Below are 17,040 nucleotides of genomic sequence, written 5' to 3'. Positions count from 1 at the left end.
AAATTGTATTTTGATCACATATTTAAAGAATTATTGTGAGAAAAGCAATCTAATGTGATATTCACATTAAATATGTTGGATATGTCTAATCAATATTGATAGCCAAATTTCAGATATAAAACGCCATTCTACAAAAAGTAAAAAGCTTAACTGGTTACAAAAACAAGCAAGCATAAATTTTTTAATGTCCTGGTCTTTTATAATCCAGTAATATGTCCCTGCATAACATCAAAGTGTAACAAAATGTCGCTCAATTTATTATTAATATTTATTTACCTATATCTTTTGCAGAAATTTCCTCCAAACCTAGTTCAAGTGTTCAAGCGTATTCTGCATCTCATGTGCATATATATACATACATACATATATATGCTTCCAAACATCCCTCATGCTTCCTTTTTTTCATTCTGGATATGATTAACCTAAATTGTGATTTTGAAATCCTGAAGTTCATCATTGAATAGCTTATACTTCTCCAATTATGACATTGAAAAGAAAGATATCGTGCACCAGAGAGCATTTCTTTCATGATTTCATCATGTCTTTCAATAAAAAATATTTTAAACTGTGTAATACATATGTATGTATCAGTTTTACCAATTATTTCATATTTAGATTTAAAAAAAAAAATCCCATTCACTTTTTGCATTTTTTTGTAAAATACCCAAAAAATATTTACCTACCTGCTGGGTATTTACCCGATCCACATCACTATTTATGCATGTTGAAAAGAAAGCATACATTGACTTGGTGACATTTCTGAACTAAATATTATGAAATAAAGCCACTTACAGTTACAACAACTTAACAACAGCTTTTTAACCTCTTGATATACAATGGCATTAGGGAGATTTCATTACTTTACATGCCATTATAGACTGCTGTATTCGAGATGTCATTCAATTCATGCCTCATTAGAAACTATTAGACATCTTGGTGACACCATTTTGTCAAAGGGTTATATTCATAATTAAATATTTTTAAGAAAGGGCAGTTGTCATTCTTAAAAACAAATATCCCCCCTCCTGCCAGTGTCACACTTCATGTTATTCCCTCACTCCCTCTTGTCACAAACTATCAGGACTTGAAACCCTCTCTACCACAAAGCATGACATCATTTGTGGATAACCCCCTACTACTGCAATCTAAGAGTTTTGTCTAACTCAATGGAAGATCACAAACCTGCAGATGTAAAGGGTGATTGTCAGAAAAAAACAGGACTTTGTCGGAAGATATTTATAATGAAAATTAATACTTAAAAAAATAACAAATGAATTATAACCCTTAATGTAACTGAAAACATGCATTGAAATAGTAAATTACGTTAAAAAAATATATATATATTGTTAAAAACGCCTCCAGATAGTTATTAGTCACATCTGGGGACTGTCACTGCTCACTATTTCCCCAAATGCTCAAAATGAGAAGTTCACTATTAAAGTTTTATAACTTGTTCCATTGATTTGAGACTTAACTTATTGTTCAACTCACGGTAATCATTTCATAAATGATTAGTTTAACCTGCAGCAGTGTGTATCTTCACTGAAGTCTTTATTTAAAATTAAATGTTCTTACAACAAAATTTCTCTTCAAAACTTTTTCATACACAAGGCAGATTTCAATTAAGTCACTATTACTAGTTATGTTTAGGGGTATCTGCACAGATAAGACAAAAATAGAAGAACTAAAATTCCTTCAATGTATTAGCGAATAATACTGAAATCAACTTTATTTGATTTCAGTGCTAAGCTCAAAAGTCTTATCTACAGCCGAGTTCAAAAGGAGAAATTGAGACTTAAAGCTTTGCACCTCCATGTACTTCATTCAGGTGCAACTTTTTCAGATTAAAAAAAAAAAAAAAACTCATTGACAAATGACCATAAAACGTTGTACTGAGGTGAAATAGTGAGGTGACAAAGAACCACCTAGTGACTGTAACTCAATTTTGACAAAAAGTGATGATGCGACTTTTGTGCTTAGATTAGCACTATAACAATACAACTATTTAAGCTCAAGATCTCTTTAAAATAAAGAAGGTAAATGACTAGTTATGGTTAGCCAGCCATTGTTTTTCTAATAACAGAATAAAAATAACGAAAGAGATACATACGCGTTTATGGGATCGTATGGATGAATAGCATAAGTAGGATATGTTTCAGCTTTACGAACAATTCTTTGGGTATCATACAAGAGGAAAGCTCCAAACAAAACCAAACCACCATACATGCTAATGCTGTATAGCCCAGCTCCAAGAGCAGTAGTTGGTGGGAAAAACATTGATCCTGAAAAAATAATAATAAAATCAAATGAAATTTTGGTACTAGTGAAGTAATATACTCTACAAGCTAGTTTTAAGCACATATTTTAGAAATGCGCAGTAAATAGTTAACCAGAGCAATAGGGTTAAATCTTGCATCATTTTTCCAAGTACATACGTGGATTACTCAGCTTTTATTTTTCAACCTTTGATGTTTTTCATCAATTAATAAACAGATAGAATCATATTGTATTGCACAGATGAAGAAAACATAATACTAGTAGCATAGACAGAAAGTATTTGCCGTGGAGCCCAATGTAATCAACCTATTGTCAACTTCTATTAATATTTAAAAACTGCTCAAACATCTACAGCTTTCTTCTCAAACATACCAGGGGTGCCCACAGGGAAAGGGAGGATTATGGTGCAAGTTGCACCATCAAAATTTAGAGAAGGGGGGATTTTCTAAATTTATTTAAATTTTTTAAAAATATTTTCCATTTAAATTATTTTATTCTATTCTGTTTATATTTTATTTCATTTATTTATTTAGTTTGTGTGTGTGTGTCATTTGCATAGCACAGAACTTTTCTATTAAAACAATTATAAATAAAAATATTTTTAAAAAATAAAATGGAAAGAGAGCTAAAGAATAAAAAAGGGAAATTGGGTTGAGAAAATTTTTGGGGCGTATTTGCACCACTGAATTTGGGGGGGGGGGGGGGTATGGGCACCCCTGAAACAGACAGGTGATAAATTGAAAATCAATTTTCTATCTCTTTGCTGGAATATTTGGTAGCAATTGTCATACTTGAAATGTGTGCACTTCTTGTCATTCAAGATGAAAATTTGTTTGTTTGAATCTTCATGCTGTGCTGAACTTTTCTGTTTCATGAGGAATGTTCTTAAAATTGAGGCACATGATTGAGCTATATGCAAATTATATGTTACTTATGGGTATTTTGTTAGAATTTACCAACAATAAAAAAGGCCCAAATGTACACTACACATTAAAGCTTTAATTTGCAGATGATGAATCTTATCATACATTACTGTGATTTTTCTTCTGTTAAAAGTTAGCTGCAGGCATTTTTCTGAAATTTGCAGATAATCAGAAAAAAAAAGAGCTTCTTTATGCTACACATTAAAGACTTTATATATATTTTAATCTAAATAATGTTAGAATTTTTTAACTATGTTCCATTTATTACAATTGTGCATATTTCTAATAGCTCTGACAACTACTTTTTTAAAGATTGCTTTCTATATAATGATGTACCTTTTGAAGTTTTTTGAATTTATTAATGTTTTTTTTTTCGAGTGTGAATAAAAAATCCGAAATACACAGCGTGCTTCCCCAAATGCTCGGGAGTACGACCTTTCTGGATTTCAGAACTTTTCGAGTTTTTGATTCCAACTAAAAAATTAAAAAGTCCCCTGTAGTGTGGTATTTGTGTGTGTTTTCCTGGTTTCGGTAATGTTTTCACTAAATTTTTTATTTTTTCTTTTATCTCAATGAAAGTATAATTCATTACGCTAAAACAAAAGTCTGAAAAAATTAGTAGCAGTGTCTAGTCCTCAGATGTTGGTTTTTGTCTTAATTCAATGTGCTAAAAATGATTTCGTACTTTTGTTCAATGCATTTTGTATTGCATACTTATGAGAAGGAAAAAAGAATTATCAAACACCGAAAGTGGATGTTAAAAGATTGTTGCACAATTACAGCAAAATGATTATTTGCGAATATGTGGCATTGAAAAAACTTAAAATAATAATAAATAAATAAATTTAAAAAAAAATTTAAAAAAAAAAAGAAGAAAAGTGAACTGAAAGTACTGGGTTTTCAACAAGTAATTGTCAAAAACTTTTAATTTTTAGAGCTGAAAAAAAAAATTTTTTTTAAATATTTAAGGGGAAAAGTTTCTGGATTCTAGATTTTGAATTTGGAATCTCATACTGTAGTTTGACATTTATGCAAAACTTATAGAAACATGGTGCTATAAAACATTTATTTTAATTTTTGATAGCAAATGGTTTAAAGCTATATCCTTTCTGTTTGAGCCAAATGTCATTTCAAAACAGCAGACTTAATGAGAGTGGATCTTGACCAGGACAACCAGATGATATTAGAAAGAAGATGAAGATAAGTGATTGTGCTAACCATTCAAAGTAGCAGGTAATAGCATCATAGGCAGATATGAAATTTTGAAACTCCTTATTTCCATATCCTCAAAGACTGTAGCTCTGCTCCAGTGATGATAATCCTTGCTGTTACATCACACTTGAAGCATATTAACAGTTTTCATAACTAAAAGTAATTGGCTGCACTGTGTTCTAAATTAGCGATGATTCTCAACCAGCGGTCTGGCATCAGTCCCTTAAAAAAGTGGACTGGTCCTCAGAGATTTTTGCTCATCCACAGTAAAAAAATTTCCTTTCTTAAAAAAAAGTAAATGCCATGATAATAAAAAGCAAATATCCTATACTACAACCTTAAACTTCAGTTTATGATTAATTTTTGTACTTTTCTATGACTTTTCAGCAATAATTATTACTTATGTAAAACATATTACAATTATTTTTCTTACTCTTAACATTTAAAATCCTTTCATGGCAAGTAAAGTTTTAGTTAGTCTAAGTAAAGTCTTAGTATTAATTCATTTATAGTTATTATATTTCCTAAAAAAGAAAAAAACCCTCAATTATTCCCAAAATTATTTCACTAGTATGTTTGAGTTGATTTATTTATTCATTTATTTATTTTTTTCAAAAAAAGGAAGGAGGAGGAAAAACCTCACTGATATGTAAAAAAAAAAATTAATTTGAATTTCGACATTTTGAATTCAAATTATGTTTCTCGCAATCACGAGTGTGTGTAAGTAGGCGTGTGTGTTTGTGTGTACGGGTTATGTGTGTGTAGGCATATGTGTTTGTGTCTGCATGTATGCGTGTGTGTATGTGTTTGTATGTGTGTATAGGTGTACGTGTGTGTATGTGTTTGTGTGCGTGTAGTTGTGTATGTATGCGCGTGTGTGTAGGACATGGATGCAACCTGGAGACGGCTTTCGCTACAGCATCGTGAGGAGCCCGTCGACGGTGATGGTGCGGAGGGTGGCGGTGGGAAAAATCAAAGGAACGTGAAAAATAGTCAAGTGAGAACAATAAGCAATCGTGATTGCTCAAAAAAAAAATCATGTTTTTAACAATCTGCAATGCAATGGTTTTGTTTGCAAAAAAAGAAAAAAAAAAGAAAGACAAGGTAAGATGAAAAAGAAAGAAAAAAAGGACACCACCAGTCCGCGAACTTTTTTCAAAAGCTCCTGCCACTCCGCAGGTCAAAAAAGGTTGAGAGATGCTGTTCTAAGCGTTTTTTTTTTTACTTTCAATGCGAATTCAGTTTTATGTCTCACTGATTAACAAATAATTTTGATTTCTCGATTATATGGCACTACGATAAAAAAAATAGACATTCCATTTTAGTACAACAGAAAAAAGCTGAAATTAAGAGCATGTAGAAATACAGTCGACGCTCATTATAACGACCACACATTATAAAGACCGTCCATTATAACAAGCAGTTGCAGAAGTCCCAACTTTGTTCCTATAAACTCTATGTTAATTTGCTTTCGTTATAACGACCGTTCTGTATCGTCTAATCCAATACAGCGACCGAATCCGCGGACGCTATTTCTTGTGTTCTTTCCAAAAAAAAAACTAATTTGTAGCTTAAAATGACATTGATTATTGTTTACGGACATCTGCCTGAAGTTTTCAATGTTAAATCCAACTTTAAGAGGGGGGGGGGGGAATTACCATTCACCACAGCTAGCACAGAAAAAATAATGGGAGGAAAAATCGAGAAAATTCCAGATTATTAAGAAAAGGGAGTTGACAGATGCATTGGTAGTTTGGTGTTTGAATCTAGTATTTTTAAAGATTTGGGGTTCTCGAGGGACTTATAAATGTTTCTTTGGAAAGCAAGAGAAACAGAATTTATCACCTATATCTGAAACAGAAAATAATGTTTTGCAAAAATCACGTCGGCTAAAAAGGCAGACCTCTGTTTCTGGTTTTACCTTCAGAAATTGTTGTGGTAGTAGTAGTAGTAGCAGATCTGAAAGTGTGTAACATTTTCCTCCCTATATTTTCTACTTTAAAACTTGTTTAATATTCTGTCATAATATTTTGCACACTACTTTTCTAAAAAATCCTATGATAAAAAACATTTGGGCATTTACTTGGGCATGCATGATGACGGTGTACATTTTTTAAATTTATACCTCTTATAACGACCACTCGTTATAAAGACCTTTTTCTCTGGGACGGAGATGGTTGTTATATCGAGCGTTGACTGTATATTACTTTTAAAAACAGCATATTTTCATACACTTAAATAAAAAATTTACCTAGGGAAGAAGCAAAGACAACTCCTAAGCCACATGCTAATGGTCCACCCATATACAAAAACTTCTCACTTGGAGCACAGGCAGCAACAGCTGACAATCCTACGATAGGAAATTGAAAACAATGAAATATGAAAAAAAGACATTACTTGCGAATTGAACAATCAAGCCAGAAAAAAATACATTAAATAAAGAAAAAAAAAATATTTTTTCAACACACAGTAATTTTTGTAAGTCTGCAACTTTTATTTTTTAAAAAGTTTTTCATGAAGAATGGAATAATAAATTGAATTTCTCTTCTGACTGAAGTAAGTTCTTCAAGTTCATAATTGTTTGTAATTTCTTTATTTTTTGTCAAGAAAAAAAAATAATGACAGCATTTTTTCAAACCAAGAACCCGGGGTATGTTGGTTTGATTTTAGAAAACCCACACAAAAAACAAAAACTTTTAGAAGAAATAGAAAAGCAAAATTCTAGTAATAGCAACAATGAAGTTGATGAAGACTCAAGTTGTGTTGACAACGAACATTTTTCTGGCTTAAACAGTGTAGAAGTAGAAACTGGTCAATTTAAGATTTTAATATGCTATATTGGTTTTTATACCTTTTTTTTTTCATGATATAGATAAAAGAGCGTAAGGATATAAAAATATTGGATAATATTTATCACTAAAATTGTTATACAAGTTGTTATCGTAATTTCAGATTAGTGTACCTCAGGTATGGCATGTTGAACCACTTAACAAAGTTTAGTTAAAAAATTAATAAGACAAAAGTTAATGAATTGAACATTTTCAAAACAATCTGGGATGATGAGAAATATTTAGTGAAACTCATGATCATGAAAATCAAACTTCTTTTGTTCTTTTTGATGATATAAAAGTAATATTTTTATGAGAAAAGACTTAAATCATAAAAGAGCAATTTACATTGTTTACTTGTAATAGCAATATCACAAAAATAATCTAGCTAAAAATCATATATAAATATATATAATATTATAAAAAAACAAAAGTTTAGATTTAAAACATTTTTTTTAAACAGGGAATAAAGAAAAAAAAAGAGCTTCAATATCAAATTTGCATGATTTTTTTTTAGTCAGCCAATTGTTAGTTTACCTGTTTTAGAAATATTAAAAAATAATCTAGTTAAAAAAATTGAAGAAAAAACAAAACAAAAGAACCTACCCTGTCTACAAAAATTTAAAAAATAGACTTGTTTCCCGAAATTAAAAATTCCTCTGATTTTTTTCACCTTTTCCAGGCGGGTAGAAATAGGATTTAACTGTAGATACATTCTGGTGCAGACTATGCAAGTATAATTTGAATATGATACATATAACAAAATATATTTAAATAAAACTAACCACCAACAATGCCAGCAGTGTAACAAGCGGCTCTCATTATTAAGGGTCCACCCAGGAGACAAAGCGGAGCTACTACAGCACCCATGACTCCACTATGAACAACCCAGGCCAGTTGTTTTGTACCAATACCCTCTGAATAAGGGATGGATCGAACAATCATGCCACTGCCAATCATAGCTGCAAATGTTGCACCAATGGCCTAAAATTTAAAAAAAAAAAAAAAAATGATGTAGTTAGCTCATGCGTTTTAAGTAATCATAAAACATTCAAGAGGATTTTAATTTTTCTCAAACTCTTCTATTTATTTATTATAATATTTTTTTTTTTTTTTTTTTTTTGGAGACAAATCATTTTTAGTTCGACAAATTATAAATCAGTTAAACAAATCATAAATGAATATCTTTTTTTGGTTTAAAATATGATTCTTTTATGAGAGAGAAAAAAACTAGATCTCAAAAGGGACAACAAACTCAGTTTTGATATAAAATGGTTTAAATAGATTAAATAAAGCAAAACCATTTAGAAAATGTTTCATAAACATTTTTTAAATTTTAATGTAAGCTTATTGTGCCTGTAATAATAGACTTAATTTCTCAAAAGTTAAGCACAACAAAAATACTCATAAAAAATACTTTTTAAACATTTCTGGTACATTGCAAAGAACTTTTTATGAAGGTGAAACATCTTATCACCATGGCAAATTTTGGAAACTGAAAAGTTTCCGTAGTTTAAATAGACTAATTCAAGTAAGAAATTCAGAACAATTAACCAAGGGCATAAAACCGATGATATACATCAATTTTTTGTAGCAGTAGGCGGTAGAGAATCTTTATGATGCACACCATAGAGAGCAATTGACTTTACCTTGTGAATATGGTCAATGATGTTTAGAATGCAATTGCATTTAACATCAAGGGTATGTTAATTAAATCATTGGTGGTTTGAAGAAATAAAGGTTTGTAACAACAAAAATCTATCTTATGCTATCTGAACTATTGGATGAGGTATATTCAGTAAATTACCGCCCATTAGCCAGGGCTAAAGCAAAAATACGTGAAATACACCACCAGCTCAGTCATTTCCAATGACTGAGCTGGCGGTGTATTTCACGTATTGGATGAGGGTTTATAAATGGCTCTTATTTTACATAAATTAAGATTATTAACATGAACATAGGTAATACATTAAATTTCAAAATGCAAGTGAACATTAGTTTAAAGAAAAAAAAAACTTGAATTTTTTAAATCAAAACTAAGCATTTAAAAGGAAAAAACCTTTCACCCTTCACAAACCCTTGGTTTCTAAATTTAATCAATAGACATCCAATAAATAAAGTAGAGGTTGAAGTTCGCAAGAGGAAAAAAAAATCACACAAGATCATACCCAGAAAAAAAAAAAAAAAATCAGAAGAGGCCATGTATTTCCGAATCGGAGTGGCCAGAGAGCAAAAAGGAGGAAAACTAAAAACTTGACCCAAAAGCATGTGGAAAGAGCAATAAACAAAAATCCAACAAAAAAGTGTCTGATTTACCAATTTCAAAGATGCAAGGAAAACTTTCCCACACTCATTATGCTTCAAATATCTGAGAAAAACTAAACATAGCACATTTTGTTCTCAAAGCATAGTATTATTCTACTCTTCAAATTTATTACAAAAAAAATAAATAAATAAATAAATAAATAAAATCAGAACACACAAAGAATTAAAAACAATAGTTTTAAAAACTAAAAAAAAACATGCTTTAATAGCAAAATGAACTAAAAAGTTAAAAATAATCTTTGGATGACAAGTATATAAAGTAATTGACCAAACACTTAATTTTACTGTAATAAGAAAAAGTGTGGGGGCTCTGCATATTTACATTTTTGCATGGATAACAAGTGGAAGAAATTTAAGACAACTGATAAGAAACCCAACGCTTTTCTTCTATTACAGTAAAATTAAGTGTTTGGTCAATTACTTTATATACTAGTTGTCCAAAGATTATTTTTAACTTTTTAGTTCATTTTGCTACTAAAGGGGTTTTTTTTAGTTTTTTAAACTATAATTTTATTTGCATCAGAAATTTTGAATGCTTTCTGGTAAATTATGTGCAAACATTGTTACACTCTGCAGCTCTGATTTGTACGTTGTAAGTAATTCTAATAAGCCCCTGGCTATTTGTCCAAAGGAAAGTTGGACTGACAAACATACAAGTTAAGCTAATAAAAGCGTGTTAATTAGAATAAACTAATAACTTATCGTTAATAAATTAATTTGATTATAAAATATTGCATTGTCATCAGGTCTGAGGTTGCATTCCAAAAAGAATCCGATCAAAAAGTGGGCGAAAATTGAGTTGCAAGATTATAAATTTAATTTCAGTGTAGACGGGATTAGAATGCACATCCAATGATTCCCGGAGGTGGACGTCAGTGAAGACCTGCGCCTTAGACCACTCGGCCACGAACACTCATAAAACGGTGGAATGTACTAACAGTAATAAGCCACTAGCTCTTAGTCCAAAGGGGAGTTACTCATAAACACACAAGTGAAGCTAATAAAAGCGTGTTAAAAAGACTAATTTAACAGGGTGCAAATCTAGTACTTCAGCCTTAACAAAATAATTTACTTTAAACCTATGACAAAACTCATCATAAAAATATTTCAAATTCTGGGTCCTTTATTTATTTATTTTTTTCAGTACTCAAAACTTGACTGTGCTATGCATTTCTGTGAAAATTAAGACTTTTCGGAAACAAAAGAGCTTTTAACCAATAGATGAATTGGAGAGCACTGAAGTCTTCTTGGTCAACACAATTAGTTGATCATGACAACTGTGAAGTCCCAAAAACTTAAACACTAAAACCTGAACTGCTTTAGATTAACCAAAAATAGACCTCAAGATTCAGAAAATTTTCAAGTGGCCAATGGCCACTAGACTCAAAAAAATTGGTGGCCACCAGTTTTTTGGGTTTCGAAAATAGCGCTCTAGTACAAGAATGGGGGGGGGGGGGGGGCCGATTTCAATTTGTATTTCTTGAAACAAATATTATGAAAGTGATGCTAAAGGAATGCTAACAAGAAATATAAAAAATCATTAAACCAAAAATAAAGTAGTGTACACAGTGAAAAAAAAAGTATTTCCCATAAAAACAACAACAAATTCCTTTAAAATCTTTTTGTAAATCATTGCAAATGCCATGGTAGTAAAAATCAACATGCACTTTTCAGGTAACTAGTTTAATGAAAAGAATTAACTGTAAGAAAATTAGCACGAAGGAAATCGAAAAAATATTAGATAAACATATGATTTGATTTTTTTCAATAATTAAGATTTTTTTTTTTTTTTTTTGGCATAAAAATAATTAACTACAAACCTCCTCTAGTAATATACAATTTGGCATTTACCAAGAATATATTTCCAAAAAAAAAAATTCTTTTTGCATTATTTGAACTAAAGGTATGACCAAACATAGCGACTACGTTCCATACGCAGCATCTCCATGTTAGGATGACTATGAAGGGAATCTTTGTGAAACTACAATTCAGTTGAAAAGTTTCTAGCACATTTACGTCCAACATGGGTGCAAGTTTGGTGATGTGTTCAAGACGGAAAATATTTTCAGCCCCCCCCCCCCCCCTGCCCGCATGCAGGCTTAAGGAAAAATTTATGTGTATTAATGTTGTAGATTTTACAATGCCAGGTTTGGAATGTTTTTTCGATTTAAATTTTAAGCCTTTAAATTGTAATATTTAAGCGTTTTGACATCATAATTAGAAAAAATCTAAAATCCAGCAATAAGTGGAGGGGGGGGGGGGGTCTGGGGGACTCTCCCCAGAAAATTTTCAAATTGAAGTCCAAAAAACGCTATGGTAGGCCATTTTGGTAAAGTTTTGGGAAAGGAGGGGTTCAGGAACTCTTACATCAATTATTTCAGATAGTCCCAAAATAAGAATATTGGGCAGCTTTCAAAAAATATTAAAGAAAGGGAGGGGGGGGGGGGGGGTGCTCTGGGCTCTCCCAGAAATCGATGTTTTAAAAATGAAATTGTACTCCATCTTTCATAACGTTTATAAGCTTTTTGAATGCACTATGGAAGGGATGGAGTTCAGGAACCCTCCATCGGCAATATTTCGAAATCGAAGTTCCAAAAATGCAATTTTAGACGATGTTGGATAATGTTAGGGGTAAAATCGTTCGTAGCGCCGCGCCATTAGTTTTTGCCGATCGTAAACATTTTTATTGCAGCAATAAAATTGCTTAGGACATAAGGTTTTAACTTTTGCAACATAAATCAGTTCTGATCGGAATGTCCTACATAAGGTAGCGCCAACAAACCAGAAATGAAGGAAAGGTGGGGGAAGGGTATGGCCGACTAATGATAATGAATTGGCACCATTCCCCCACAGTCTTCATTTGAAAAAGAATTCTTTTATAAGATAGCAGGTGTTGAAATTAGCAATAAAAAATCGCTTCAGTGAAGTAGATATATTTTTTAAACAAGGTATCCTTTCCCAATATTCCTTCAAATTTTCAGCATCAAAACATTTTCTGAAGAGAACTCCCGAAATCCTTCCACTGAGTTCACCAAACGTCTTAAATTTCAATTTTTAAGGCTTCAGTTTCTAAATTGTTTTGTAGGAATAGTACCCCTCTTACTTATAAACATGACTTATGACAGCCTAAAAGTTTTAATACTTTAATTTTGGAAACTTTTTGAAAGAGCCTTCCTACACCCTTCCCTTTTAAGTCATCCAAAGATAGCCCAAAACAAAGCTCTTAAAATTTCAGAAACGAAAATATTAAAACTTATTGAGAGAAAGCCTTCGAATTCCCTCTTCTTAAGTCTTTTAAAGATTACCTAAAACTGAGTTCTGAATACTTCAGCTTTGAATATTTTTTGGGAAAGGGGAACCCCGAACCCCCAAGACAGTCTAAAGTTGCTCTTTTAAGACTCCAGTGTCGGAATTTCGCCTAAAGAGAGCCCCTTCCCTTCCTCTTGACATTCTCAAAGACAGCTTAAAAGTTTTAAGACTTCAATTGCAAACACTTTTCGGGAGAGGGTCCCAAATGCCATTTCACTCAAGTCCATTTAATTATAGCCTCAAATAGTTTTTAAAACGTCAGCTACAAAACATTTTCATGTTAAAACACCAAAACCATCTCTCATAAATTCACCAAAGATTGCCTAAATTAGTGTTTTTAAGACTCCAAATTTCTGATTTTTTTTAAAACCTCCCCCTCCCCCCTTTAACATCATTAAAGACAGACTAATAAGTTTTAAGAGTTTGCAGAGGAGAAATATCAAACTACTCCTAGCTTCAAAAATGGCTTTCAATTCAGTTTTTCGATAGTTTATACTGTAACCCTTAAGTAACACCTCCCCCCCCCCCCTCTTAGATTGTCCAAGGTATCAACTTTTTAAAACCTCAGTATCGTGGGTTAATTTGCGAACTGATTACCCTCTTTGCAAGAGCAGCGTTTTTTCGCAAATTCGTGCTGCCGTTATTTTTCTCCTTTTCTTTCTCTCCCCCCCCCCTCCCATATTTACTATCTAGTGATTGTTAGATTCAATGACATTGGAATTTAGTGATTCCTAAAGTCTTTGTCAAAAATGCAGGAACGGTTGCTCATTGGTGTTTCTAACCAGCTTGAGATTTCCTCTCGATTATTTCCAAAATTCCCATTTTCATTGAAATATTCAAAAACCCTGATAGTTTCCGTTTTACCTGGTATGTGGACGCCCTTTGATGTGGCGAAAACATTTCATCTTGTCAGCAATCACTCTCAATCGGTGATTCAGATTCAGCTCTTTAAGACATTTTAAGAGTGTACATAATTTTCATTTACGCGTGTAAAGTTTGCAAAAAAAAAAAAAAACTGAAAATGAAAAAAACGAAAGAATGATCGAATAGCATGAGAAAAGGCTAAATTTTCAATTAGAGTCAATTATTTCGAAAAAACAGGGAGAATAGCTAGTAACTCATCGGTCTGCAATGCAGTGAGTTGGAAATAGCAGAGCTATACCTAAAAAAAGTCAAACGGCGCGAGTCGAAAAGCCACTCCTCCAAAAGCATGTTGCAAACAAAAACAAGCCCATGGCGGAAAAACCGAGAGAATATCGATGTAAATTCGTGGTTATGGAACGGTCCAGTAATTAAAGCATATTTTCCAAACACTCAATTTCTCTTTTTTAAGTAAAAACTGAAAGAAAGGCATTGAATTTCTTTCCATCCCGACCTCCGTCTCGGAAATTTGTCCAAGACGGAAATCCGTCCTGAGACGGAAGGTCTTGCACCCATGACGTCCAAGGCAATGAGGATAAGATTAAGTTTTAAGAACAAAATTTTCATTTCTCAAGAAAATTACATATTTAAAATAAATTTTAAGAAAAAAAAAACAAGTTGCAGCACATTTTGCGTTGTTTTCATTAGTTTGCAGTTAAAGAAAACATCCAATTCTGCTTTGTTTTTGGAAACTTAGACATTTAAGCATCGTGTCTACTTCCATCTTATAAATGACCAAAAATGGCGACTACGTTTCATTCGTAGCTGAAAAGACTTTTCGATTAAAAAAGATTTTCCCAATTGACCCTACCATCCGCAGGCTTGTGCTTTAGATGCAGGAAAATGTTTCTGCTCCCGTTAAATTTGTGCATAATTCCTGTTTACCCTAGGAATTTTTTTCTTTGGAACTATTGAGGGGCAAAAATGGCGTCCGCGGTCCTTTTTTTATTTTTATTGCCAGCGTCATTTTGCTTTAAAACTTTTATATATATTTTTTCAGGAAACATCGATAAAAACGAAGATTAGAACTCAAGGTACAAAATTCCCTGGGGGAAAAAATTGCAAAAAAAAAATGGGGGGGGGGGGGCAAAATTTGAAATTTCCCTGACATTTTTAACTATGTCGTTTTCCATGACGATTCCAGGTTCTCCGGAGCGTACGAACCCCCATTTAATAACCGTATTTTCCTGTGCATTATCCGCGGACGGCCTATAATCTGCAGGTTCTAAAATGGGCCTGAAGAAAAAAAAAAGTTTCGCATAATCGGAGGCGGTGTAAAAAAATAATAAATTTAATATACCATTTGAGCAACTAAACGTGAAAAGGTTACTACTTTGAAGAAATAATCAAAAATTAATCTGAAATATAATCTAAAATACAATGATTTCTTCTTGAAATCATGATTATAGTACGCTAATTACTTGAAAAACAAAGAGTCAAGACAAAGGAGCAAACGCTCTAATCTTGAGCAAATGGCTTCCTAATTCACTGCATTCTTGCTTTTTTTACATGGCCTAAATCGCGTAAGAGGAGCATTCAAGCATCGTAAAATAACCAACATACCATAGGCAGTGAGAAAGAACATGCAAGCTTTGTAAAATAAACAACATTTAGTCGGAGTACGATCTCTATCGGTGAATCCTTATAGTACTGATGCACTGAAATTCTTTTCTTGGGATCTAAATTAACCCATTCGATGACCAGCCCGAAAACCCTTAACGCGCATGCCGCAGATAACGAAACGGAGTTGCTTTTTGCTACGTTGTAATAACACTTTTCTCCCCATTTTGCTATCGGTATTTTAATGTTGTTTTTGCTGTTCAGCTTGCATTCGAAAATCGCTTCGCTTTATTTGTTTTTAAGCGCTGAATTAAATAGTGCAATAAAATACAAGGTTGCTAATATGTGCTGAAATATTCATACATTTACGCAGTACATAACAGGAAAATAAGAAACAATAGAGGATTGGACGAAAAGAAATTATTTTCATAACACTAATTATTTTATTAATTTATTTTTCTTTTTGCTTTTATCTCAGTATATCTTTTTTTTTCTTTTACTGTTAAACGTAAGATGATCTATCTTTCAAAAGGCCTCAACAAAACATTCTTCAAACAATTGACTGATCGATCCAACGTGTGAGCAAGCGGACAAAACGCTGAATGGACAAAAACGCTTTAAGTGTGGGAATGATATTCTAAGAGGATAAAAAGTATTCTTCGGTGCCTTTTGATATATTGTGACACTTCAAAACGACCAATAAACACAGAACCCTTTGATGGCAGGACTATGGTCGACTTTTATCGTAATTCAGGTGACTTTTAAATCCCTTCTGAATGCCCAGATATCAGTTGCTCAAGCGTGGGAAGTATTTTAAAGATAAATGATTACAAAAGATCAAAACTTGCGGCTAATCCCCTATTTCCCTAAAGGATACTTTTGTGCATGCAACTAAAAGCCCCCAGCTGAGAGAGGAATAACTAGACCGACTGGGAGGTCTGTATTCTCCAAGGACCCTCTTTGCAAACATCCGAGCAAGTTAGTTCCATTCAAAGAATGGTCAGAAGGTTTTAGTGTTTTGTCGTCAAGCCTTCCACATTATTTTCTTACAACAAAACAGTTTAGCTCAGAAAGGAATTTCAAAGCAAGCTTTTATGCTTATATGACGGAACATGTCTTCAGAAGGAAAAAAAGGAGATCTTGCTTGAAATCGAGTCGGATTTTAAATCTTTTTTTTAAACATACTTGGAAAAATTTTAGTTAGTTTCATAGGATTATTTACTAATTATGGCAATTTGATTATTGAAAAGAAACCAAATATTTAATTTATATTTTTTAAATCTCATAAAAGAAGGTACAATTAAAACATTGGAGCTATTTTAAGACAATAAATAAAATCTGAAAAAGAATGGGAGAAAAGGAATGTTTTGTTTCTTATGAGTAAAGCGTACAAAAAAAGAACTCAAGATATTATCATTTTATTCGTACTGTCGTATCTGTTTTATGTTTTACATAGTCAACTTTTACGTATAGTCAATGCGGTCGTCTTTTTTTTTTCGTGAAATAAAAAAATATTCAAAACCGTATCACTAAAAATCCATCAAAGGGTGCCGCGAATATAAAAAGATATAATTTACGTTTCAAAATATCATGATTTAAAAATAAATAAGCACTAAAAAATAATAATAGTATACAAATAAATAAAAAGCGTAGTAAACACATTATAATAATAAAAAAAAACGTAC

At 32.1% G+C, this 17,040-nt stretch overlaps 1 protein-coding gene across 1 annotated transcript in view; it reads right to left on the bottom strand.

Moving 5' to 3' along the window:
• The window catches only part of LOC129225780 (growth hormone-inducible transmembrane protein-like), a 33,226-nt gene that overhangs the window by 648 nt on the left and 15,538 nt on the right, over nt 1-17,040 (bottom strand). The window contains exons 5-7 of the mRNA XM_054860289.1: nt 8,026-8,224; nt 6,664-6,762; nt 2,111-2,282 (exon numbers count right to left, since the gene is read on the bottom strand). Coding sequence (XP_054716264.1) covers nt 2,111-2,282; nt 6,664-6,762; nt 8,026-8,224 — 470 coding nt within the window. The remainder of the gene's footprint in view (nt 1-2,110; nt 2,283-6,663; nt 6,763-8,025; nt 8,225-17,040) is intronic.

The sequence above is a fragment of the Uloborus diversus genome, chromosome 7 (genome assembly GCF_026930045.1).
Source record: "Uloborus diversus isolate 005 chromosome 7, Udiv.v.3.1, whole genome shotgun sequence".
In the NCBI taxonomy this organism is placed as follows: domain Eukaryota; kingdom Metazoa; phylum Arthropoda; class Arachnida; order Araneae; family Uloboridae; genus Uloborus; species Uloborus diversus.
Note: the sequence above shows the minus strand (reverse complement) of the source record. Positions and strands in the feature narration are given on the sequence as shown.